The 26,234-nt window shown below is 39.5% G+C and overlaps 1 protein-coding gene across 1 annotated transcript; it reads left to right on the top strand.

Annotated features, from left to right (window-relative positions):
- Positions 1-994: 994 nt before the first annotated feature.
- On the top strand, positions 995-25,963 carry LOC116511069 (tyrosine 3-monooxygenase-like). The gene is made up of 12 exons (XM_032220848.1): positions 995-1,280; positions 2,569-2,743; positions 3,666-3,754; positions 4,823-4,890; positions 5,761-5,811; positions 7,192-7,337; positions 8,642-8,777; positions 13,288-13,357; positions 16,899-16,955; positions 17,972-18,067; positions 24,324-24,457; positions 25,177-25,963. Exons 1-12 carry the CDS (start codon positions 1,146-1,148, stop codon positions 25,340-25,342), a joined length of 1,323 nt encoding a protein of 440 aa, XP_032076739.1. The 5' UTR covers positions 995-1,145; the 3' UTR covers positions 25,343-25,963.
- The last annotated feature ends 271 nt before the right edge of the window (positions 25,964-26,234 follow it).

The raw sequence follows: 26,234 nt of genomic DNA, 5'->3' as shown, positions 1-26,234 counted from the left end.
GTGCCCTTAATAATACAACTTGTAGATGTCTTTGACAGAAAGTCAAAAAAAAAACAGAAAACACGTCTGATTCCATTTCATTTGCTTGATACTAAATTCGAATTATTTTACCCTGCAAATCTTCCTCAGAGCCTTTTTGAGCCAAGTTGCTTCCCTGATGCCACCATCTACCTTGTGGTCAAGTCCACTGAATTCCGTGGAATTCCTACCAAATAAACTGAAGAACCACACACTTAAACGTCGCCTTTATCCATAAACCCCTGTCAAAGAACCACAACAGCTGCGTTCCTATTATCTGCTTTTTCACATAAATTCTACGATGCTCTGAATCGTAGAAGATCAAATAATGATATCTAGGTTTTCCTACAACATCGGAACTACAAACAATTTAATTTCAGGCAAACCCAGAGTGCGGTGCGAATGCGGCTGAGTGAGTTCTTACCCACTGCAGCAGATCAGTTTAATTGACAGCCAACTTGTATCGGAGCAGGGGCCGGTGATATTCACACAATCAGAAGAAAACCGTTTACATGTTTTGAGCCTAAGCATTCTGAGGACAGCTATCGAATTTTCTCCCTAGCCTATTTTTTTTGCGGGGGGGGGGGGGAGTCTTTTCTAGACGTCTTTTGGTTCTCAAAGCAGCTAGCAGTCAGTTAAAAAAATAGACAAAATAGATACAAAGCCCGGGGGGGGGGACCCCAGCATCACACTACAATGCAAGAACCGCAAAAAGTTGCAGTTTGAGGGGGAGAATTGTTTTCCTCGGAAATAGAATCCGTTTGATGGTTAAGACAGCGGGGTCGATCACGTGCCAAAGACTCGCCCCCCCAAAAAAAACCTGGTACCTTTCGGATATGCTGGATTCCTCCCCCCATCATCCCCAGACGGCCTCACGTTCACGTTGATTGGACGGCATTCAACTGAAGGACGGTGGAAGCATTGCGGGAACCCACCTCCCCCATACTGGAGAATCCCGTCCCAGTTCTCCCCGGCCCGCAGCAAGTACGCAACTCCACCGCCGCGCCCCTAGAAGACGCGTTTGGGCAGCTGAGCAGATAGATCCTGTCGGGGGAAACCGCGCCGTCTCCTTCGCCAGGGATCTTGGCTGCCAGGAGCGCTTCGAATCGCGCGCAAAGTCGACAGAGATGGAGCCCTCAGAGACGCAGCAGTCTCGGGATCTGGTTCGGAAAAGAGAAGAGCGGAGCGCTACGCTGACCCTCACCTTCGCTCTGAGCAACAAGAAGAAAAGCAGCATCTCCAAAACACTTCGAGTTTTCGAGGTAAGTTCTGTCTTATACCAATAGTTCACACATTGTGTCTTCTGAAAAGCCCTTCAAGGTTGGGGTTCGGGGCTTCTCGGTTTGAAAAGAAAAAGAAAGGAGGAAACTGTTTGAAGAGGAGGGGGTTGGACTAGATGACCTATAAGGTCCCTTCCAACTCTGTTAATCTGTTAAAACTTTTCCAGCCTAAGAGCCTGATGAATGGAAATGATAGTTGGAAGGAAATAGGCTGTAGAAAGCTGGCGCTGAAAGCAGCTCCTTACAGACTTTATCTCAGTTTCATAGTTCAAGATAGGCTTGGCTTTCCTGGTGTGTGAAATTATTATATCAATAGATAACCAGCCTCTTTAAAAGGCAAATGATAAGGGAAAACTGTGTTAATATATTCCACACACATATTTGGATTTTTTTTTCTGCAACCATGATCTTTTGATGTTTCATGCACATTCATCCAATACTATTTATGCTACTAATTACATTAAATTCCCATCATGGGTTTCTTCCAAGGTGTTCAAGGTAGCATAGATAGCAATAGCAATTATACTTATATACAGCTTCACGGTGCTTTACAGCCCTCTCTAAGTGGTTTACAGAGTCAGCATATTGCCCCGAACAATCTGAGTCCTCATTTTACCCACCTTGGAAGAATGGAAGGCTGTGTCTACCTTGAGCCTCTTTCTTCCTTCCTCATTGTGTTATCCTAATGACAATTCTGTGGGATGTCTTTAACAGAGAAACTAACTAGTCCAAGATTTCTTTGGAGCTGGATGGGAATTTAAATCTAGTGCTAGTTGTTTTAACTGTAACATCATACCTCCTACTGCATCTCTGTGGGCTCATGACTGTTCTTGTACTCTTTCTCATGAAATTCTCCCAGATTTAAACCCATCTTTATCTTTTGCCATACTCTTCAACTTTAAGGAGAAGTAGAAAACAAAAATGATAATTCTATTTCTCAGAAGTAACTTTTCTGAGCTATTGTACATCTACAGGCAAAGAATATAGCTGGCTTAAGGTTTCGTTCACACTTTGCAATTTCTGAAGCATCTTTGGGAATTCAGATCTATTGGAGAGTTTTGTAGTTGTATCTTCTAATCTGTGTGAAAATAAGCAAGAGATTAGGAGTTTATTAGGCGAATGATTAATATTTTGGGAAGTGTTTAGTGCCTATGTTTTGAATATTACAGGGAAATATTCTTACAAGAAAGAGGAGGAGGAGATTTGCACTTCATTTTCTTTCACAAACTAAAATTTTAAACATTTGTCTTCCTATGTTGGGCTTTTATAGATGTTTGAAGCTAAAATACATCATTTTGAAAGCCGAACAGCTAGAATATCAAAGAACACTGATGGCAACCTTGAATTTTTTGTAAGATGTGAAGTTCAGGACTGTGAGGTTAGCAGTCTTTTAAATTCCTTGAAGAAAGTGGCAGAGGATGTGGAAGCTATCAGAGAAGAAAAAGGTATGTCACAAAAGGCTTTTACCTTCTTTCTTCCTAATATACCTCTTCAGAATATGTATATCTGGAATTGCTAGCTATAATTAAACCAACATGCAGAGATTTTAAAGGCCATTACCCACAATTTTAAAGATAATGTATGATTCAAGAGCCATGTTTTGTCTGTACAATAATTTATCTGTATAGGTTTAGATATTATTTATTATTGTAGCAAAACTTCATGTTGATAAGCAGGGATCTTTCAACTGATTACATAGGAAGATTGTCATATTCATCAACACCTACACAATTCCTCAGCTGGTAAAGTCAAGATTATTTTCATAATGATCTCATTGATCAACTTCTTTATCTGACATTTGTCAAGCCCAGTGATGGCAAACCTTTTTTCGTGCCATAAGTGGGGGGAGCATGGGGGGGGGTCGTGTGTGGGCGTGTCGCACCCATAATGCAATGCACCCCCCCAGTGTGCATGCGTACACTACAGATGCTCCCCCCATTTTTTGCATGCTTTTTTTGCCCTCCCCAGGCTCCTGAAGCTTTATAGGAGCCCTGGGGAGGTTATATAGCTTCTCCAGAAGCTATAAAGCTTCTGGACACTGGGGAGGGCGAAAAATGGCTTTAAAAAAGGGTGAACTCAGCTGGTCTCATGTGTCCTGACAAATGGCTCCGCGTGCCACCTGTAGCATGCGTGCCATAGGTTCGCCATTACTGGTCTAGCCTATCCACATAAATGTTGAAACTACAATTACCAAAATTTCTAGACCGTTTAGATTTGGGGCTTTGTAGGGTCAACATCTCTGAAGGTATCACGTTGAAGAAAAATTGTCTATTCGATACCACTGAACAAGTAAATTACTCTTGCTCTTTTGATGAAACCTACAAATGTCCCATTCTTACAATGTGCAATTGATACTATTGTCAACAGTTCCATGGTTCCCAAAGAAAATAAGAGATCTTGACTACTGCCATCACCTGATCACCAAATTTGACCCTGATCTGAATTTTGACCACCCGGTAAGTTAAGTTTGTATCTTTCCAAATTATTTGGGCTTGGAGTTACCGACTTCCCTATGAAATCTTGTACCAATAATAAAACAGAGGCTTCTGGGTACAATATCTGGGTACAATATAAACCATCCAGTTGAAGATAGTTGCTCTTTTTATTTTTCCTGACATAGTTACTCTTCTTGCAACCACTGTTCAGAATATAGATAGAACATTGGCTGTCCATGCTGATATTGTTCTGTAAAAACTACCCTTTTTCTTTTTACGAAGGAGGAATTATTGTGATGGGATTATGTGGAAGAGAGATGAAACTGAAACATGTGCTTGTTGAAATCCAAATAGATTTACGCATATTCTAGTGAAGGCAAAATGAGAACTGGACAAGACTCTTTTAGTCCCAAACATTGACAAATTGGGTTTTGCTTGTAGCTATTGAACGAAACTGAACAAAAAATGAAAACATTTTGTGAACTCCTAGATGGACCAAAGAGGTCGAAGTTCTCTACGTGTCAATTGTCACTTGGTTTTTTGAGGAGTCTATGATGCTCTCTGAGCTTGGTTGCTTTCCTGCAGATGTTTCATTATACAAATTAGGTAACATAATCAGTGCTAGTCATTAGTGCCAGTGACTGATGAGGTTACATAGTTTGGGGAATGAAAAATCTGCAAGAAAACAACCAAGATCAGGGAGCACCAAGGACCCCTCATGTTAACCTTCAGCTACAAATATTCTCCTTTGCTGGTACTTGGTTCTTTCCTCCCCTTTTATAGCCAAGGACTACAATGAGCTTAATTTTATGTGAGTTTGGTTTCATATGCTGCCTCCACATTAAAGTTGAAAGGCAGGGAAAACTCCATCCACACAAAACAAGTCAGTAAACCGCTTACCATGTCTCTGTTTCTCGTATTTTTAAGGGCACCATAAAAACTCTGAAATCTCTTGTCCCAGTGTTAACCAAGTTTCTTTTTTAAGTTTTTTTTTAAATCTCTTCTCATTGTTGCAATTATATCCAAGCGTGAAGCTTTGGAATGAAATTGTTTGGACTTTGGCAAGCAGCATTTTTCTTCTTCTTCTAGGGTTATGCTGATCCACAATATAGGAAAAGGAGGGCTTTTATTGCTGACCTGGCATTTAACTATGGACAGTAAGTGCATCAAATAAATAATTGAACAAAAGGGCAAGCTTTATGTAATCCGAGTACCTTCATCCTTACAAATGTTTAAAGTACTCAAAATAGAACATGGCTCCACTTTTCAGAGTGCAGCCCTGATATGTCATCCAAAGCCTGGTGTGGCCCTTAAACTAACAGTTGTGCAGTACTGCCTTATAATGTGCAGCAGATTCAGGCAGTGAGGAGGTTGGGGAGAAACATGGTCCAGTCCTGGAGTCTGGGGAACCAGACCATCTGGTAGTTATTTGCTGCCTCCGGAGTCTCCGGAGTCTGACATCAGCGAGGCAGAAGAACAATAGGAGCCTGTTCCCAGTGTGCGCATGGCAGCTTATTTCACAAATGTCAACTCAGTCCAAGTGCAGAAAAATCTAGGAAAAAGCATTTGAACATATTCATAGACTCTGCCTTAATTAGCTCCTATAAATAAGGCTAGGAAAATCCTAGTGTAGTTTCTATGTTCCTGTATTTACCCCAGCTTAGCATTAAAGATAGCCTACTGAAATCTGCTGTCTTAATTTTGCCTGGCTGTGTGTGTGAAATGTGACATTATGGATCACATAAATGAAATATGAAAAGCTCAAAAATGGAATATATTTAGCATTAGCAGTAGCCGTTAGACTAATATAATGCTTTACATCCCTCTCTAAGCAGTTTACAGAGCCCCCAATAATTTCGGCCCTCATTTTACCCACCTTAGAAGGATGGAAGGTTGAGTCAACCTGGAGCCTGGTGGGATTTGAACTGCCAAATTGCAGGCAGACAGCAGTCAGAAGAAGTAGCCTGTAGTGCTGCACTCTAACCACTGTGCCACCAAGGCTCTTTCGATTCTCTTTGCCTCTCCAGGGGTGATCCTTTGCCAAGAGTTGAGTACACGGCTGAAGAGACTGCTACTTGGTGAGTGTATGACTTGAACCTGCACATGGGGAGTTAACAGTGCCACTGTCTTCCCCATCTTGCAGTTTTCATGTTCATGTACAGTATGGGTAGTCCTCAACTTATAATTGATTGTTTAGTAATTGTTCAAAGTTATGATGGCCTGAAAAAAAGGTGACTTGCAACTGGTCCTTGCACTTATGTCCATCAGAGCATCCCCATAGTCACATGATCAAAATCCAGGTGTTTCTTAGATTTTATAGTAACGCGATTGCACTTGTATACTGTTGCTCTTTAATTTCACTGTAAAAATAGGACAAGCTGAATATATTAATAGATAGTAGAAATACACCGAAGGGAGAAGTAGAGGGCTAGAAGAAAGAGGCATAGAGAGGGTGGGAGAGAGGACGGGAGGGAGTGTGAGAAGGAAGGGAGGGAGTGTACTGGGAGAGAGGAGTGATAGAGGGGGAGGGGAAGTAGGGTAGAGGGGAATATTGGAGAGAAGAAGGAAAGTTGGAGGGGGGCGAAAGAAAGGGTGTATGGAGGGTCAAAGTGGTACGTTGGGTTTGTATTTTTGGGGGTATTGTTGACAAGAGGAATGGCTGTGTTTATTGTTTAATGTTATATGGCCCCGGTTATGCACAGTATATATGTGACTGTACGAAATGAAAATGGAAAATAAAAACACATTTACTGAAGAAAAAAAATCCAGGTGTTTGGCAACCAGCATGTATTTACAATTGTTGAAGCCTCCTGGGCTCATGTGATCACCATTTGCAACCTTCCCAATTGGCTTCCAACATGTGAAGTCAATGGGGGAAGCTGGATTCGCTTAACAACTGTGACAAAAAGTTATAAAATCAGGTCTGACTCATTTAACAACTGCCTTGCTTAACAATGAATATTCTTATCACAGTTCTAGTGGTAAGTTGAGGACTACCGGCTTTCCCTGAAAATAAGAAGGGCCTTTTTTTTTGACCCCTGAAATAAGTACTTGGCCTTATTTTCAGGAAGGTCTTATTATTTTTGAGGTGCAGGAGGTGGCGAGTGTGGTTACCTTATGGCTGCTGCTGTGTTGCAATATTTTCAGGGAGGGCTTATTTTTGGGGAGGGCTTATTTTAGCACATGCGCACCAAAGCACAATTGGTCTTATTATCCAGGGAGGTCTTATTTTCAGGGAAACAGGGTACCTGTAATAATACTTTAATCTTATTTTGCTTTACATGTATTGCAGTTTTGATAAATAGTGACTTATGGAACTTTTGTGTACTACAGTATCTTAAATATAAAAAAATCTATCTGTCCTAAGAAAAGATGAACAGTCATATTACTTAATTATGACTCTGATTTATATTTCTTTTAAGTGAACTTTTTTGCTAGTTAACAATTGTTATTCTCAGGAAAGAAATTTACCAGAATCTGACTGCCCTCTACCCCACCCATGCCTGTAACCAATACCTGGAAGCCTTTCAACAATTAGAAAAATACTGTGGCTACCATGCGGACTGTATCCCACAACTCCAGGATGTCTCTGCATTTCTGAAAGGTTAGAGCAATTGTAGGTGTCGGCCTCTATATAGTTTGCTTGCTATTGGCTGCCATAGTAATGGGGAGGGAGGGGGGTTTTGGTATTTGGGAGGGGAATGCTGGAGGAGATATCTCAGGACGAAGAAGGAGTTTTGTTCTCGCCACCTTCTGCGCATGCTGAATGCTCTTGTTTAGGTCTGGTCAAGGCCAATCATCTCTGTATACCTTCTGGATGAGGCCAACTGAAGATGCACCCCACATGACACCCTTGGTGGTTGGAGATTGAACATTTAGCTTGGGGTTTCTTGGAGGGAGAAATTTGGGTAAACTTTTGATATGTACAAGTTTGTGCCTTTTAGCCTCAGATCTTGCTTTACTTTCGCTGCTTTCACTTCATATCCAGTAAAAGTACCCTTTCTCTAAAACAATGGAGTTGGGAGTTTCCTTTCTTGGATTTTGAAAGAGGCACTGCTGGTTAGAAACACACTCTAGGAGTCTCCAGGCCAAGCAATGTGGCATGGCTCACTAGTACTTTCTAGCCCAATAATTAGCTTTCTACTCTGAAGGTTTATGCAGCTGAAGAAGCTTGTGATTCTGAGAAGGCATCCGGTTTTTGAAATTTGCCAAAGGCCAATAAGCAGCAGAACTCCAGAACTACCTCTGGAAACCTTCAGACTGGTGTTAATTTAAAAAAAAAAGTTATATTGGATACAATTTCAAGCATAATTTTGGCCACTGGCTTTCGTTTTGTTTATGGATGATAGAACAAGAAGAAATCCCTACGCTATTTGAGGGATGTACACCATACAATTATAAGAATGTAGGCAACATTTGAAGACATTCAGGAAATGCATTTATTTCATCTATTTTGTGGCTGAGTGGGCTCAGGATAGAACAAAGCCTGCAAGCTGCTTTCAGATGGGGCATTTCTACCAACTTTGAAATTGTCAAGAGTGATGTAACATATGCTCTTAAGCCTTAACAGGAAGAAAGCCTCATAAATACTCTCTCTGCATGTCTCAACTGGGGGCTGCTTCTGTCCTTTTTAGCTCCCATTCCATGTGCTGCAAAAGGTACTTGCTTTAAGTGTGAGAATTGAAATGCACCATTTGTCATTCTTCCTTCTTAAACTGATCCTTGGGAAGAAAGGGAAGAATTCACTCATATGAAATGCATGTGTGAAAGAGAGGCATTTTCACGACAGGACAATGCATGTGAAAATGGAATAATAACGTAACAGCGGAGCTTGGTAAATTGCATCATTCCGAAGATATAAGTATATTTTCATCACGAGTTGAACTGCAGTGTAAATTTCTCTTATAGAAAGAACAGGCTTTAGCTTGAGACCAGCTGCAGGGCTACTATCTCCTCGGGATTTCCTTGCTGCCCTGGCATTTCGTGTCTTTCAGAGTACTCAGTACATAAGGCACTGGTCATCTCCCATGCATTCCCCAGAACCGTAAGTAGAAGTGAGCTGATAAATGTCATGGTTTTCTCAGTGTGTCCCCGAAGGCTGTATTTTAGGCTGTTAAACCTGCTCCTCGTGCCATGCCTTGGAATTGCCAACCATGGCCCCAAAAGATTTGGCGATTCCAGTCTGAAGAAGACAAAAACCAGCATTACACTTTTTCCCAGAATTGGGGCACAAGGGATGTACTGTATTTTTCAGATTATGATACACTTCCCCCCACCCTAAAAGAGGGTGAAAATTTGGGTGCAACTTATACACTGAATGTAGCCCTGCTCACCCACCAGCCATTATCCTTTGGCCTCTGCCTCCCAGCAATTTGCCTCTTTGCAGCAAACAGTAAACAGCTTGTTTCAGTTTCAGCACATCCTGATTAACACAAGCAGCTGATTGTTGGTTGGGTCGGCCTCTGACCATCAGCTGTTTCAGGCTGCAGGGATTGCCATTGCCTATTGCCACCTCTGCATGCTCCCTTTTTGGCCTCTGCATCCCAATTTTGGCCTCTGTGAGGTCCATTTTTGGTCTCTGTGCCCCCCATTTTCCACCCATTTGATCCCCACTGCCCGGAATGGGTGGAAAATGGAGTAGAAAATGGGGTGCATGGAGGCTGAAAATGGGGCATGCAGAGGCAGCAATAGGCTATGGCAATCCCTGCAGCCTGAAACAGCTGATCATCAGGGGGCTGATCCAACCGACAATCAGCTGCTTGTGCTAATCAGGCTGTGCTGAAACTGAAACTGAAATGGGCTGTTTGCTGCAAGGAGGTAAATTGCTGGGAGCCAGAGGCAGATTTTTTTCCTTGTTTTCCTCCCCAAAAGCTAGGTCTGTCTTATACTTTGTAGCATCTTATACTCTGAAAAATATGATAATTCTTAAAAGGTAGCTGGAAGACAAAAAAAAGGTAGGAAGCTTTTAAGATTCTTGCTCACTTGGCACTCACAGTTTTCACAGTCAGCCTCAATCATTTATGATGTGTTCATACCCAACACACTTTTCTGGCCACACACCCATTTCTTTTATCCACCAGTTTTCTTTTCAGCCATATTTTATTACATTCTGCTTCTTTTCAACTTTTGACATCAGAATCCAATACCAGCATGTGCACTGCCAAATTCTATCCTTTAAAAAAAGTTTGTATAAACTTACTCTGAAATTTAAACTCCAGCTGGGGCTGTTCGTGTGAAGTCCCACCCATTCATACTTTCTACTTCTCTTTCTCCCTCCTTTCTTCCAGCTGCATTTTCTAATAGGAGACCAATATGGGAAGGGACAGGTATTTTTCCTTCTCTGCTTTGTAATTTGTCTTCTAGTTTTTCAAAGTGGAAAAGAAATCAGTATTTTTTTTACAGCCTCAGATGGTAATCTGGGCAGCTGCCAAAGAGAAGATGGAAATGAATAATTTGTAGTGTAAGCCTAGACTAAAAAAAACCCTCTTCCTAAATGTAACTTTACAAAGCCTTGGTGTTGTTGCCTGCCAGCAGTCAGCAGAGCTGGCAGCAGAGTTGGACAGTGAGGAGGTTGGGGAGGAGAATGGGCCAGTCCTGGAGGCTGGGGAAGGTTTGGATGAGGGCTCTGCATCGGAGGCAGAGATGGGGCCGAGGCCATCTGGCAGTGATCAGGTGCCTACGGAGCTAGTCAGCAGTGAGCCAGAGGAACAGCTAGAGCCTGTTCCCAGTGTGTGCATGTGCAAAGCTGCCAGAATAAAAGAACAACTCAGAAATCAGGGTAGTAAAGTCACAGATGGAAGGTGATTGGCTCCTCCCATAGGAAATAAAAAGGGGAGTGGGTTTTGCAGGAAACAATTCCTTCGTCCAGTCATTTAGAAAATATTTACATGGCAGCTTTCCAAGATAGATAAGGTCTGTAGTAATAAATATTCCTTTGAAAGACTGTTTGCCAGGCCTTGCTGAATGTGAATGAGAGGAATTCACATTCATTTAATAAAAAGGGGTTTTGTTGGGACCAGGACTCTGCTTTGTGCTTTTTGGGGAAACCTAGGTCCGAACACTTGGACATGCATACAGCTCATAAAAAGAACCTTCTGATTCTGAATTTCTGATGAAATGTATTATTGCATCTTCTCTATATTAATGAATGGCATTGGTATTTTGGTTTGGAAAGGTCTTGAGCAATCACTGAATCTCCTAAAATAGAATAGAATAGAATAGAATAGAATAATTGGAAAGGACATTGGAGGGCTTCTAATCCAACCACCTGCTCTGGCACAAAACCCTTATACCATTTCAGGCAAATGTTTGTCCAATCTCTTCTTCAAAACTTCCAGTGTTGGAGCATTCACAACTTCTGGAGGCAAGTTATTTTACTAATTAATAATTCTAAATGTCTGGAAATAATTTACCTTTACCTTTACCCTATTGCTACTGCCTTTTTTAACATTTCAATATATTTTATTGAGTTTCATAATAAGATAAAAATACAAAAGAAACAAAAGTTAGAGGAGAGAGAGAGAGAGAGAGGAGAGAGAGGGGGGGAGTGCAAAGAAAGAAGGAAAAATAGTGGTGACTTCCAACTTTTTTCAGTGCAATAAAATTCAAAAAAATAATAAAATAATTACAACCTCAACATTTTGCTTTACATCTCACAACATTTCAAGCCACATCTATAATAACTAATTCATTCTAATATCAACATCTAAAATCAAAGTTCTGGGGTTTCCCCCCACTCCCCAAAGTTTCAAGCAAAACTTAAGAAGTAGTTTCCAAATAGAAACAAAACTAGATAAAATGTAAAGGCAAAAGTTTCCTTTGTCCAGTCATGTCCAACTCTAGGGGGCACTGCTCATCTCTGTTTCAGTTCTGTCCTCTCACCAGAGAAACAGCCACACTGGTTTGCAGCATGCATGACTGGTTGTGGGCTGTTAGTGTAACCACAAGCATTTGAGCCTGACTGCCTTTTTGTAGATACGTAAGGAAGGCCTATTTTTGGCATTTAGGCAACTACAGGGTTCATGTCAACTATGATCTCATCAGATGCACATGCTGATTACAAATTTCCCTTTATACTTGCATCAGGCAATTAATGTCAACATTGAACACATCTCAGAACCCCCAAACTTTACTGTGCTAGAAGGGGCTCCCCATTATTTTCCCTTTACATAGCCAAATGTCTGAAGACGCTTCCATTTTCATGCAGCCAGCATGACTATACTCCTAGGCAGTGAAGGGATTCAAATAATTTAACAACCGGTTCTCTGCCCTAATGACCAGCTGAGTAAGCGGGGCTCGGTGGCCATGTGACTGTTTGGGTGTGGCCAACTCAATGTCACTCAGGTCGATGGGCGCTTCACCTTAGCTGTTACAATGTAATTAGGGTTAACCAGAGAGGCAGTTTCTGTAAGGAGGGCAATAAAGATTAGGCTAGAAACAGCACCAGAATGTTTCCTTCCTGCCTTCCTTACAGCATTAGCCCTGTAAAGTAGAAAAAAACAAAAGGAGATTTCTTCCAACAACCGGTTCTCCGAACTGCTCATAAAGTTAACAACCGGTTCTCCCAAATTGGTGTGGGCTGGCTGAATCCCACCACTGCTCCTAGGTGAATGGAACAATTAAAACAATCAGTTTTGCCCTCTCTCTGAATTCCATCAGCTTTTACTCTCTCTCATATTGTGGGAATTAGTATGTTTTTCCCTGTTTGTCCTTCTTCACCCTCTTTTTAAAAAGAAACTGTGCAACCATGGTTCCCTCCATGATCTCCAACCTTCTGCCTTGCTGCCTCCTCCTTCTCAATGCTGCCTGCCAGTGTATTATGCCAACCAGTCAGTAGAGACTGCACATGTACATATGAAGCATGTTATATATCCAAGCATTGTGGTGAGCTGAATTGATTACTTGCTTCCTTACAGATGTGCAACCAGTGAAGGCATTATTGTGACAAAAGACTCCATCCAGAACTCTCACTGGCTGTTAAACCCCAAAACAGTGGCTGATTCATTCATCTAAATCTTATGTTAGAGAATAAGATATATTTAAAAATATCTCATAATGGAGCACCTTCATTCGGCTGGCCACTTTATCCATTTCAGCATGGCTGTAGGATCATTTGGAGACCTTTCCAAATTAAAAGCTTTCATACTTGTGCTTGGATACCTGTCCTTGAACATTGCTGTTCACTTCCTCAACTTATAGATGACTGGATATGCCATGCAGGCTGCAATAGTTTTAGGTCCTCTTGGGAAGTGTTCTACGGATGCTCCAATTGGTTTGAATTTGGATTGTGTCTGCTCAATATATTCCTTTGGTAAACATGTGAATTAGGTGGGAAATTGATTCCTGCATAGCTTTTGAAATCCACATGCCACCTGGAGAATCAGCTATGTCAAGGTTTTTCAATATAGCAGAAGAGACAGCTGAAACAGCAGCAAGTCAGTACATATGTAGATCATAAGATTTCTGTGGTTTGCTGTGGCAATGAATAGTTTTCACTAAAGTCCCTAAAGCCAGGGATACCATTATGGCAATTTTTAACCTGTTTATTTTGGCAGGGATTGTTGCCACGAACTGCTGGGCCATGTTCCCATGTTAGCTGATAAGGACTTTGCTCAGTTTTCACAGGTAATTATGTTCTTCTTATTCTGATGGAAGGAATGCCCTTGGCATGGTGAGGATTCACATATTGATTGTGTTCATGGAATATGCTTGTGCAATGAAATCATTAACCCACGTTTTGAGTTCGTATAATTCTCTGAACCATTAACTAACACCGCACAACACAGCACAGCAAACAAATGAAAACAAACAACAATCATGATCAAAGTTAAAAGAATTAACTTTATGCGAATATCACAGTGGGAAGTTATCAACTCTGCAAGCGTCAGTCAAAGCCAATATCTATCTATCTATCTATCTATCTATCTATCTATCTATCTATCTATCTATCTATCATCTATCTATCTATCCATCCATCCATCCATCCATCCATCCATCCATCCATCCATCCATGTATATCTATCATTTATCTATCTATCTATCCATCCATCCATCCATCCATCCATCCATCCATCCATCCATCTATCTATCTATCTATCTATCTATTTATCTATCTATCTATCTATCTATCTATCATCTATCTATCTATCTATCCATCCATCCATCCATCCATCCATCCATCCATCCATCCATCCATCTATCATCTATCTATCATCTATCTATCTATCTATCTATCTATCTATCTATCTATCTATCTATCTATCTATCTACCTACCTACCTACCTACCTACCTACCTACCTACCTACCTACCTACCTACCTACCTATATTTGGAAGCTGTCTTTCTTTTCTTGGAAGCTGCCTTCCTTTTTTCCCTTTGGGATGATTTGTCTAAGCTTGGATCTAGCACTCTATTTACATTTTCTACAAAAATTATTTCCTCCTTTGGAATTCTTATTAACAGCTGCAAAAATCTTTCTTTTGTTCAAGTCTGCCAGAGAGTATAGTTAATATTGAGTTAGACAAGGAAGCTTGACCTAGTATTAGATAGTGCCCTATCTGACTCTGTATTTGGCAATTTAGGCTAGATAGGAGACAACCAAAATTTCTGTCTACTGCTACCTATTCAAAACAGAATTAATTCTTAAGGCAAAATTTTGCAAAGCATAGCAGGAATTGGAGGAATGCTTGGAAATTTAACAGAGAAGATAAATTTAGCTAGCCAGCTATGTGGATTCTGAACATTCCTCATGAAACCAGAAGGGGCCAGTGTAGTTCTTAAGTGTAAACAAAAGCTTGAGTTTATCTAGATTGATTGTACATTTGTATTTATTTTTAAAATATATTTCTAGAGGAATTTATAAAGCATAAAAGCAAAATATAATCAAGAATTTAAAGTAGGATGATCTAGAAAATTAAAAATATGTAGTAAAGTATCAATTAAAAGTGTTTCCATCAAGAAGTAGGAAATAATGATGCTAATAGCTCCTCGTGAGCAATGAGGAGGAGGAGGAGGAGAAGGAAGAGGAGGAAGATAGATCTCAACTGATAGAAAAAAAAATACCATTTTTTTTTAAAAAAAATCCACAGTTGCTCTATCTCAAGGCCTGGGACAATAGCTACATTTTTGAAGACGATCAGAATATCATTATGGTGGAATGCCTATGGAGATTCTCAGTCATCCAGGTCATGGTTGTCCCAAAGGTGCTTTTTCAAGAGGCAACTGGACTTTCAGTGTTGTTGTTGTTGTTTTTTGGAAGATGTTTCACTTCTCATCTAAGAAGTTTCTTCAGCTCTGCTTCTTGGATGAAAAGCAAAATGTCTTCAAAGAAAAACAGGAAAGTCCAGTTGCTTCTTGAAAAGCACTTTTGAGGCAACCATGATCTGGATGACTGACAAGTCATTCCACTGTAGACATTCCACCGTAATGATATTCTAGTGGTCTTCAAAAAATGTGGCTATGGAAAAGCACTTCTGGGACATTGGATTTTTGAAAATTTTGAGGAGAACGTGGACAGGTGTCATGGCAGAGAAGACTACTTCCTAGATCTTGATAGTTGACATAGCTTATTTGAAGGATCCAAAGTGTACCAACTCTGCTTGATATTAATGGATGAACATGGGATAGAGGTAATCTCTCAAATAACCTGATTCCATGCCATGATGGACTTTATAGATGAAAACCAGCATTTGAATCATACCTAGAAACTCACTTGTAACAGTGCAGCTTGCAGAACTGTGCAATTACATGAGAATATTGGAATATGCCCGCGCTGCCTGTGGCATTGCAGTTTGGACCAGCTGATTGTTCCATCTCTTTCTGGAGAATAACAGTAGCAGCAGCAACTGATAATGACGAACTGTTTCCTGCTATACCTCCTTTCAAATGTTGCACAAGCCATTGTCTTTTTCAGCCAGCAGCTGTTGCCTGGGATGGGCTGAGCAATGCTGGGTTAAATTGCTTTAGGATAAACAATCTGATTTACAGCTCTGCACTAACCTTGCCAGATGTTCAAATCACATGGGGTGGATTATCTCATATTAGAAAGTATATGCTCCACTTCCATACACTCTTTTTCTTGGCTAAACAAGAATCCAGAGATGAAATACTCCTGGCTCTATATTGCATTATTAACAATCATGAAATAATAAATTGACCTAAGGGAAGTTGCAAGCAGAACAAACCATACAGATGTTTATCCTAAAGATGACAATCTTGCTTAGAGTGTAAATATTCCTGGAAAAAGACTCTGTATTCCCGTCAGCAAATTCATGGAGAATGTCTCCAGCAATTGCTATTAGACCTCAATGTTTTAGGGGACTATAGAGTATCTCTGATCTGTTGTTGAAGGACAAGATTGTGAGAGATCTTTTGGCTTCCTGCACTTACTTCAGTGACCACTGTCAGAAAAAGTATGCTAGGTTAAATGGAGACAAACTGACCATTTACTTGGGGTTAGTCCACATGACAATGGTCTCCATAGTCTGATATATTCCTAATTTATTTCCCCTTATTAAGTTAAAGGCAGATGGTCTTTTTACAGCACATTGCTTAATTCTTTCTCCTTGACTAGTGTGTTGTTGTGCTGCTAGCTACATCCTAAAGGGGAGGAGTAGGGACACAGAATGATAAAGCAATGTTTTAATATTTTAATTATAACACTAATAATTATTGCTACAATTAAATTAATAATTAATTTTAATCATTAATCATTACATATGTATGGTTTAATTTATTTAATTCTTTAATTTAGTTAATTAATACTTATTAAATAATTAAATAATGTTAATTAATGTAATGTGTTAATTATTGTACAGTGAAAGTAATTGAATCATGAAGTATTAAATAACATGAATACTTCATGATTTAATATTTCAATTATTTTTTATTTGTTTTATTATTTGTCAGCCAAGCAGAATCACTTTTCAGGGGAGGTAACATAAACATTTAAATAAATAAATGCATTTACGTACATAAGCATATGCCTATACATTATAGGTGGTATTCAGCAGGTTCTGAATGGTTCTGGAGAACCAGAAGTTGTGACATGCTGAAGATACTACTGAAAAATAATATAATTCTGCAATTTCTTTTCTGAAAGGCTTTTATGGAATGGAATGGAAAAAATGGCTTGTAATTTTAATAAAAATCAATATGCTTGATTTAGGATATTGGGCTGGCTTCTCTTGGAGCATCTGATGAGGATATTGAAAAATTATCAACAGTGAGTAGAAATCACATTGTCAAGCACCTGGTAAATCAGGAGATTCAGGCAGTTCAAATGAATTATTGCAAGCTTAAACTCTGTACATGAATCTGGCCAACTAATGTTCAAGGGAAACGAGCAGAAGATTTAAAAAAGGTGGGTTGGAAAGTGGGCAGGATCTCTTGCAGGCGCGCAGGGACATGTGACTTATAATGCATTTGGCCCTTCTCTTAGGCTCAGCCTGGCCTCCTACACAAATTTTCATGGCAGAAATATAATGCCAAAGAGCCACATGTATACAATAACACATATCATATAAATATTCTATGCTTTCCCAATACCCAGGGCATAATGATTATTTTCTGCAAGAAAATCACATTGTGCTGCATACAAGGAGAGAGAGAGAGGGAGGGAGGGAGGGAGGGAGGGAGGGAGGGAGGGAGGGAGGGAGGGAGGGAGGGAGGGAGAGAGAGAGAGAGAGAGAGAGAGAGAGAGAGAGAGAGAGAGAGAGAGAGAGAGAGAGAGAGAGAGAGAGAGAGAGAGAGAGATCCCTTCCCAAATCCACCTGTCCAGGATACAAGCACCAATAGCATGGCTTTTTCCAACCTACTGTCCTTCAGCATGTTGCCCATCGAAATAGGAAGTGTTTTCTAATCTAATACACCTGGAAGGTGCAAAGTTGGAAAAAGTGGTTAGATAGGTGCAATTCCCATTGGGACATATTTGTATTTCCCCTTCTTCTTTACAGAACTGAACTTTGGTGGCCCCAATTCAGCTGGTGGCTATTGTGCTGTTATTGTTTTCCCACAATGAATCAAATATGGTATCAAGTAGAGATACAGTGAGAAAATTGAAAGGTTGCCAATACTACACTCTCTCATCCCAATAAAGAAGTATCAAGGGGGAAGACCAAACAACTCCATTAACCCAAGGATGAGTAATCGTAAATTCTGGATTAAGAACTGGGAAGGTGTTTTTTTTTAAAACTCCAGATGAGTTCTCATAATATGTTTCTTTCCTTCTCTTCTTCCTAGTTCTATTGGTTTACAGTTGAGTTTGGCCTCTGCAAACAAAATGACTCTATCAAAGCTTATGGAGCAGGCCTCCTCTCATCCTATGGAGAACTGATGGTAAGTTTTTAAAAATATTTTTTGTCTGATATACGTCTTCCCTAAAAACATCAACAGCTCAGGAATCTGCAATATTTAGCAACAGATGGGCATTACCAGCAGGGAACCCTGGAAGATAACTCAGAGACAAATGTTTATAGATTTATTTTAAAATGAAATAAAACTCTTCACAGGCTCTTAATAATGAACAAGATACTTCTCATCAACCAACTGTATCAAAACCCAGATTGGTCATTGTTTCAGTGTAGTATAGCATAAAAATGTGCAACACCTGGAGAAAGGAATGGGACCTCAATAGTCATCTCTACATGGGGCTGCCCCTGAAAAGTGTTCTGAGACTGCAACTAGTCCAGAATGCTGCTGCGCGAGCGATATTGGGTGTACCAAGGTACATCCACGTTACACCTATCCTCCGCGAGCTGCACTGGCTTCCTATTGGTCTCCGGATGCAATTCAAGGTGCTGGTTATTACCTTTAAAGCCCTACATGGCTTAGGACCAGGTTACCTGCGAGACCGCCTACTGCCACATACCTCCCAGCGGCTGGTGAGATCCCACAGGGTGGGCCTCCTTCAGATGCCGTCAGCCAGACAATGTCGGCTGGCGGCTCCCCGGAGGAGGGCCTTCTCTGTGGCTGCTCCGACCCTTTGGAATGAGCTACCACCAGAGATCCGGACCTTGCCCACTCTCATGGCCTTCCGAAAAGCTGTTAAAACCTGGCTATTCCAGCAGGCCTGGGGCTGTTGACCTCACTGTTGAGGTCCAGCCCCGATCAGATTGAGTGCATGTGTGATGTTTTTAAACTGTCTACCTTTATTTTTTTTTAATTATCTCTTTTTTCTTTTTGCTTTGTAAGCCACCCGGAATCCTTCGGGATTGGGCGGCCTATAAATTTTATTAATAAAATAAATAAAATAAATAAATCTTGATATTTTTATATCCCTCTGTCCCACCCCAGGATGCCCTCAAATTAAGTGAGTTTTGATTTACACAACTGTTTTGTAAATCTTATTTACTTATTTATTTGTAACTGTTATTTGGTGACTTAGCATACAGGCCAGAGGTGGGTTCCAGATCACATCGCAACTGGCACGCTGCGACGGAGTCGGCCATCCACCTTGGGCATGTGCGCTGCGCACGCATGTGCACGCCACCATCCTGCGACACTCCAGCTGTGGAGGTTGTGGAGGTGCTGTATGCTGCGTGTGTGTGCGCAAATAGCAATAGCAATAGCAGTTAGACTTATATACCGCTTCATAGGGCTTTCAGCCCTCTCTAAGCGGTTTACAGAGTCAGCATATCGCCCCCACAGTCTGGGTCCTCATTTTACCCACCTCGAAAGGATGGAAGGCTGAGTCAACCCTGAGCCGGTGAGATTTGAACAGCCGAACTGCAGATAACAGTCAGCTGAAGTGGCTGCAGTACAGCACTCTAACCACTGTGCCACCTCGGCTCTTGTAAATGGTCCGGTTGGCTTAAATACAGGTAAGGAATGAGAGCAAGCAGGTGGACCCACTGAAACACTGTTTTGGTACAATGGCCGTTGCTCCCAGCTGCCACCGGTATGCCCGTAGAGGGGTGTACCGCCCGGAACCCTCCACTAATACAGGCCTACTGATGTTAAATTTTCCCAAAATTAGTAAAATTTACAGCAATTCAATTGAATAGATGAAATTTACAGTAAGTCATGCCTATTTTTAAATCCTATTGTTTTTGATGGACCTGTTTTAAATTCAAAGTATTTTTAATGTATTTTAAGTACCTGTAATGCATGTATTGCTGGCCACTGCTGGATGATATGCCAGCATCCACCCTCTAACTATGCTGGCTGAGAATTACGGAAGATGTTGTCCGGCGTATCTTTAAGGCACCACTTTGGGTGGAAGATTTCACTTGGCTGCCCTAGCTGAAGTTATCCAAAATGATTCCAGTTGTAACATTGCTGTTAAATATACTATCTGTTTATAAAGCAACGGCTAGCCAGGATTTTTAAAAGAAAGCCAATTTCAGAGTTCATTTTCAAGTACCATTTGGCCTAAAATCTCAGTTTTGTCCTTCGAATGGGAGGTGACATTTAAATCTACTCTATCTGAAACCATCACGGTGGATGCGATGTCTCTTGAACTTTAGAAAACTAACCAAGCACACACTCAGTTTTGCACTATATTTTTACTGTATGTTCAGCTGTTCTGCATTATATACCATGAATTTGATGTTAACACCCAGGCTGGAGTTGATCCCATGTACAGTAAAATGTAATGGCCCATAGTTCACAGCTGGCAGGCGTTTTCTCTCTGCATGCTTCATTTGCTGAAAAACAAACCTCCCTTCCTTGTGAAAGGTTATGTGGGGTCATCAAGCACTTTTTAAGCATATCTTCCCATTGCAAGAATGAAAGATTCAGAGAGAAAAGCTGGGTCTGAGATTATAAAAACTTTTCAGCCTGTATTCATAAGGCTGTAGCATTATACACAGTATCTGTATATTATTACAAATGCATCTGGTTTAAATTTAAGGAATATTCACATGGAGAACTGACTCAACATCATGCAATTGCAAATTAAATAATTGAGCTTAAGTCCAGCTAAAATTCAACGTTTGGAAGAGAATTAAGGCTGCTTTTTCTCCTAAATTCCCTATTCTGACTTTGGGAGGTATTATAAGTTTCAAAAGATAAAGATGCCCTTGGACTAGCTTAACTCCTCATGATTCTCAACCAAAGGTGAGAAGCCTTGGTAGCTGCCCTTCATTAGGGATTTTTTAAAAACTTCCCAGTTTAATTTGCCCCTTTGGAATTCCTTAGCGATATTCATCCAGCTACAGCTAGATCTAATTCTGCATAACTTTTGAGCATGGAAAAAAGCAGGGGTCAAATTAGGAAATAACATCTTTGACACAACATAAGTTGAATTTGGGCTTTATTGAATCATATTAAAATGCCATCACCATTTCTGGAAAGACATCCTTTTCCTTCCTTCCTTCCTTCCTTCCTTCCTTCCTTCCTTCCTTCCTTCCTTCCTTCCCTCCCTCCCTCCCTCCCTTCCTTTTCCTGACACTTTCAATAAGAGTCATAATATGAGGCAAAGATGTATCTCTATGAAAACAGCTTTTCATAGCCCAGACACCATCCAGATTCATGGATGTCAGCTGCCAAAATCAAATCTCAGCAATAGTTATTCTGCCTAGGGATCCTAGGAACTGAAAACCCAGATATCTGGAGAGTGCCAAGGCTGGGGAAAGCTGCTTTGAAGGCTCTCCCCCCCACGCTTTTTGGCAATTAAGAAATACAGTGGTAAGGACTACCATAGTTGTAATGGCAGACTGAAGACAGCTCCACGTTTATGGAGTTAATAACAGTGTTGAATAGAGGAACTGGTGAATTGATCAGCTTCTTAGAATTCCTCTCTAGGTCAAAGAGAGAACGATGACCACCCACACATTCACGCCACACAGAATTTCCCAATGAAGAGATAATAAAATAGCCATCTCCAAGAGATTTCATAGTTCTGGGAGCCAGGGAGAAAAACATCTTGCCTAAGCCATGGCTAAGCATCTTTATAGATAGAATAGAATGGAATAGAATTCTTTATTGGCCAAGTGTGATTGGACACACAAGGAGTTTGTCTTTGGTGCATATGCTCTCAGTGTGGATAAGGAGAATAAAATACATTCATCAAGAATAAAAAGGTACAACAATAAGTGATAGTCAAGGTTACCAATAAGCTATCAAATCGTACTAGTAAACAAATAAAACAATATAAATGGAAAGATAAAGGCAACATGGTTATAGTCATAAGTGGGAAGAGATAGATACTAGGAAAGAAGAGAACAATAATAATACAGGAGACATTGGGTTCGTCCACTTTCTTTCTTAACTAATCTAGGAAGTTGCTCATTGTTAATTTACTAGAAGTTAAGAACCTTCCAAATAATATGTTTTATTACACTAGGAGAATCTCCTTCTACTCTGGGTGAAAGAAGTTCCATGTAAGTTTAAGAATTAAAAAGAAAGACTTTCCTTTTTGGAAAACAGATAGAGAGGGAGAGAGGGAGGAAGGAAGAGAGGGGGCAGAGACAGAGACTAGAATGAAAATGTTGAAAAATTAATGAGGTGTAATGGAAACTTTTTTCTTTGGTATGTTAAACATTTTATTTAAAAAAAAAATGAAGACTTTGAAATTAACTGTAAGAAATACTCCCTGTAAGAAAGGTTTTCTGACTGGAAAATAAACAGATGATAAGAGGGGATTTTGAAGATTGACTAGAGGGCATTTGAAAGAATTAAGTAAAATTAAAAGGGGAAACAATCCAATGGAGCAATATTATTTGACTATAGAAGAAATTAAGGCTGTTAGGGAACACTGTACTCAGATATTAGGTAGGATTATTTGGTGCTATAACAGAGGATATAGAAGCACCACATATTTTATTGGATAACACAGAGAACAAGAATGATTGAATGTGGATTTGGACTTTTTTTTTAAAAAAAATGCAAGATTACAAAAGTGACATTGGAAAAGAGACCCTGTGGGTCGGAAAAAAGATTTAAGAATGTCAGAATATGACATGGAGAAAGATGACAAAATGGATTTACAAATAAAACCAGTTGATATCTTAATAAGTAAGAACAATTACAAATAATAACTAAGAACAATTATTTGGAAAGCTTTTTTTATTTTGGTTTTATAAAAGGGATCTACTGAAACTATTCCTGAAAGGGGCCAAAGAAGAAATTATAAGAAACCAATCTGTGGGATGTTATTTGATAGGCTTAGAAATCATTTTTTTATTTTTATATTGATTGTAAATAAGTATACTTTATAACCCCTAAACAGAATACCAAATACTATATGCCAGTTTCTGATAGCTATAAATGGGTTTTCTTTCTTTCTTTCTTTCTTTCTTTCTTTCTTTCTTTCTTTCTTTCTTTCTTTCTTTTTACTAAAACTGAACAATGAAAATTTAAATATCTGTTTATAAGTGGGGAGAGACTTATTTTGTTTTATTCCTTAAAGTGATCAGATTACATAGTGGATTTATTTGATTAAAGTTAATGTGTTTGTGTGTTTTACTAATTCTAATAGCTTTTACTACATTTTTGTTGATTAGTATCAAATGATGAATTTTAACAGTTTGATTTGGGGATGAGATATGGGGGCAGGGTTTTTTAAAAAATATTAGAGAAGGTGTTATGTTTTAACACCCAGAGAGATGACTGGAGAGAAGAGAAGTTATCTTTTAGCAATTTTTCTTGTTTTTTTTTTCCTTTTTAAAATCTCTTTGCACTTCTCGTTTTCTTTACTTTGCTTTTTGTATTTTGTTCTTTGTGTTAGTCTTTTACCTTTGTACTTATAAAGTTTCATAAAGTTATTATTAAAAAATAATACAGTAACAACAGTGCTCCAGGTACAAAATAGTCTGCCAATATACTTCACTGGAAACATGTCCTTTGAAAATACCTGGACATGAGCCCAGTACCTCTCTAGTATTAATTAAAGCAGCCACATCATTTCTGCATGCAAGATTAAAAAATGCATTTGTTTTATGAGTTGATGAGTTGAATAGCTGGTTGGGAATATATATTGTTTGATTCTTTATCATGATGGTTAGTGTAACAGAGGCAGTCTGGTGTAGTTGTTAAAGCATCAGCTAGAATCCCAGAGACTGTGAGTTCTAGTTTCTCTTTAAGCATGAAGGCAGCCGGGTGACCTTGGGCCAGACACTCTCGCCAGTTCTTGGAAAGCAACAATAGCAAACCAATGAAATCTTGCCAAGAAAACTGCAGGGATTTGTCCAGGCAGTCACCAGGAGTCAAAACTGACCAGAATGGACAAAAAAACCACAAAGAAACAAACACAAATGTAATAGGATTTCACAGTTTAAATAGTTCCATGTAGAGTTTAAAAATTAAAAGCGAACACCTTGCAGTTTTGATGAGAAACAGGTTTTGCTTAACCTTATTCCATCTCACCTGTCTTTAAAATGTACAAAAATCAGAACAGTGCAAATCAAATAAAGTCTGAACTCTGAAAAAACTGAATTAAATGTTGGTTTGCACAGAAAACTGTTTCGATGATGTGGGAAAGCAACATTTAAAATATCTTTTCTTGAAGCTCCAGGAATTTAATGGAAATTTCGCTCTACCATCCTATCCATCCATTCATTTCAGCTCCTTGGGTACTTCCAATTATCTATTATGTAGTCAACTGAGTTGACTTCAATCTAAAATCAATTCTTCTGTTGTTCTTCACTGAAAGCATGCTTTATCAGAAAAGCCAGAATATAAACCCTTTGATCCAGATGTGATGGTGGTCCAACCTTATCATGACCAGACCTTCCAGCCCATTTACTTTGTAGCAGACTGTTTTGAAGATGCAAAGTCTCAACTACAGTAAGTATAAAGATGGTAGGTTTATATCACCAGAATAGGTTGATCTGGATTTATATCAGGAGTGCAAAACCTGCAATCTCTAGATGTCCATGTTCAAATGTGTTCTGTAGAGTTCTTGTGAAGCTAATACTGAGTTATGATTGGTTTAGAACTTCTTTCATTAGCATTAGCAGGGATTCCTGGTCTTTATAGGCAGTTGGCATTAGTACTTTTAGAGTGTGTAAACATACTAAGGGTGCAATTATAAATTATTTGCTGGGGAGACCCATTGAGAGAAGGATTCCTATGGTGGACAAAACACTTGTGACAATTGTTCTAGCCACTTGCTTGCTTAGAAAATTATGTGCTATCTATGTTTATATGTCCCTTTTCTGGGCAATTAGACATACTGGGGTGCAGCTATTCAATTCATCTATTTTATTTTCCCAGGGGGTCCCAGGGAATAAAGTTTATACTAGGGCATTCCCATTTTTTTAAAAAATATTTGAAGATTGTTATTAAAAACCCTTATGATATATCTGTACATGGATTAAAGGTAGAGGAAGAAATATGAGGTTCTACTCATATTTTGGATACCACACCCATTTTCAAAGAAACCAAACTCACAAGGAGTAGATTCATGGTAATTGTTAAAGCCAATGTTGCTTTAGTGTTAAAGGTAATGGTACATTATGTTGTCATGCAGACCAGAGATACATCCTTTGTTCCTTGCTCAATAGGAAATATGCTCTTACGATCAAGAAGACTTTCCCTCTTCACTACAATCCCGTTACCTGCAGCATGGAAATTCTTGATTCACCACAGAAAGTATTGGAAATTGCCACTCACTTGAAAGAGGAACTGACAGCTCTCTGCCATGTTATGGAAAAGCTTTTTGTAAAATAATGGTCCTAATTTATAGTAGACAGAAGACAATTATTAGAACAGTGAGGATCTTATTTAAGTAAGTTGTCTGCAACACTGGAGAAAAAATGAGTAGCCAATTAGTCCATTTAAATGTAGATAATCGATTAAAGGTTTTGCCAAATAAGAAGAATAAGAAGACTTGTGAATTGCAAATCAGACATTTGGGTGGGTGGGAGAAATGTTCAGTGTCAATTTGTTTGCATTCTTGCTTTCTTTGTTGAACACAAGTACCATTCTTGCATTACATTTTCTTGGAAAACAAGTTTACTTCTTGTAAACAAATCATTTGTTTTTCTTTATTGTCTTGATTTTTTGATCTACCTGACTAGTTCAAAGGCCTTCAATTACTGATTGTTAAACGTCTGTGCAATGTCCACAAGTCAATGTTCTTCATGAATTGTGGTTGAGAAGAAAATATGTTCTTAGGCTTTATATCTTGTTTTTTTTAAATCAGTGTTATTATTAATATCATCATCAACTAGCTGATAACCTGGCACTGTCTGGGTATTTATTTATCTCAACCCCCCTTCCATGAACGTCGCTGCAATTTCTAATGTAGCATTTTCTCCCTTACCAAAGGGAGCCCCCCCTTGTGGAGTACTGTGAAGCCGTTACCATGGCAACTCCACTGCGCAGTACAGTAGAAGCTATTTACGGAGGTACAGTAGAAGCCATTTAAAGGCACAACAGACTGTATCTTAACAGAAAACACACCCCGAGGGGTGTTAGGGTTGTCTTACCCCCAAAATATTTGTCTCCACAGAGTAAGTAATGTGTGTACTAAGTTTGGTTGAAATTGTTCAAGGTGTTCCAGAGTTATGCTAGAATACACACACACACACACACACACCAAGAGATGTTAGGGGTGTCT

The sequence above is a fragment of the Thamnophis elegans genome, chromosome 7, assembly GCF_009769535.1.
Source record: "Thamnophis elegans isolate rThaEle1 chromosome 7, rThaEle1.pri, whole genome shotgun sequence".
Classification (NCBI taxonomy): domain Eukaryota; kingdom Metazoa; phylum Chordata; class Lepidosauria; order Squamata; family Colubridae; genus Thamnophis; species Thamnophis elegans.
This window is presented reverse-complemented; position numbering and strand designations above follow the sequence as displayed.

What these genes read in the sequence shown, in the direction of transcription:
- LOC116511069 (XM_032220848.1), top strand. Translation starts at nt 1,146, where the DNA reads ATGGAGCCCTCAGAGACGCAGCAGTCTCGGGATCTGGTTCGGAAAAGA. An exon ending in AAACACTTCGAGTTTTCGAG is followed by an intron (nt 1,281 to 2,568) that starts GTAAGTTCTGTC and finishes GGGCTTTTATAG; the next exon opens with ATGTTTGAAGCTAAAATACA. An exon ending in CTGGCATTTAACTATGGACA is followed by an intron (nt 4,891 to 5,760) that starts GTAAGTGCATCA and finishes TTGCCTCTCCAG; the next exon opens with GGGTGATCCTTTGCCAAGAG.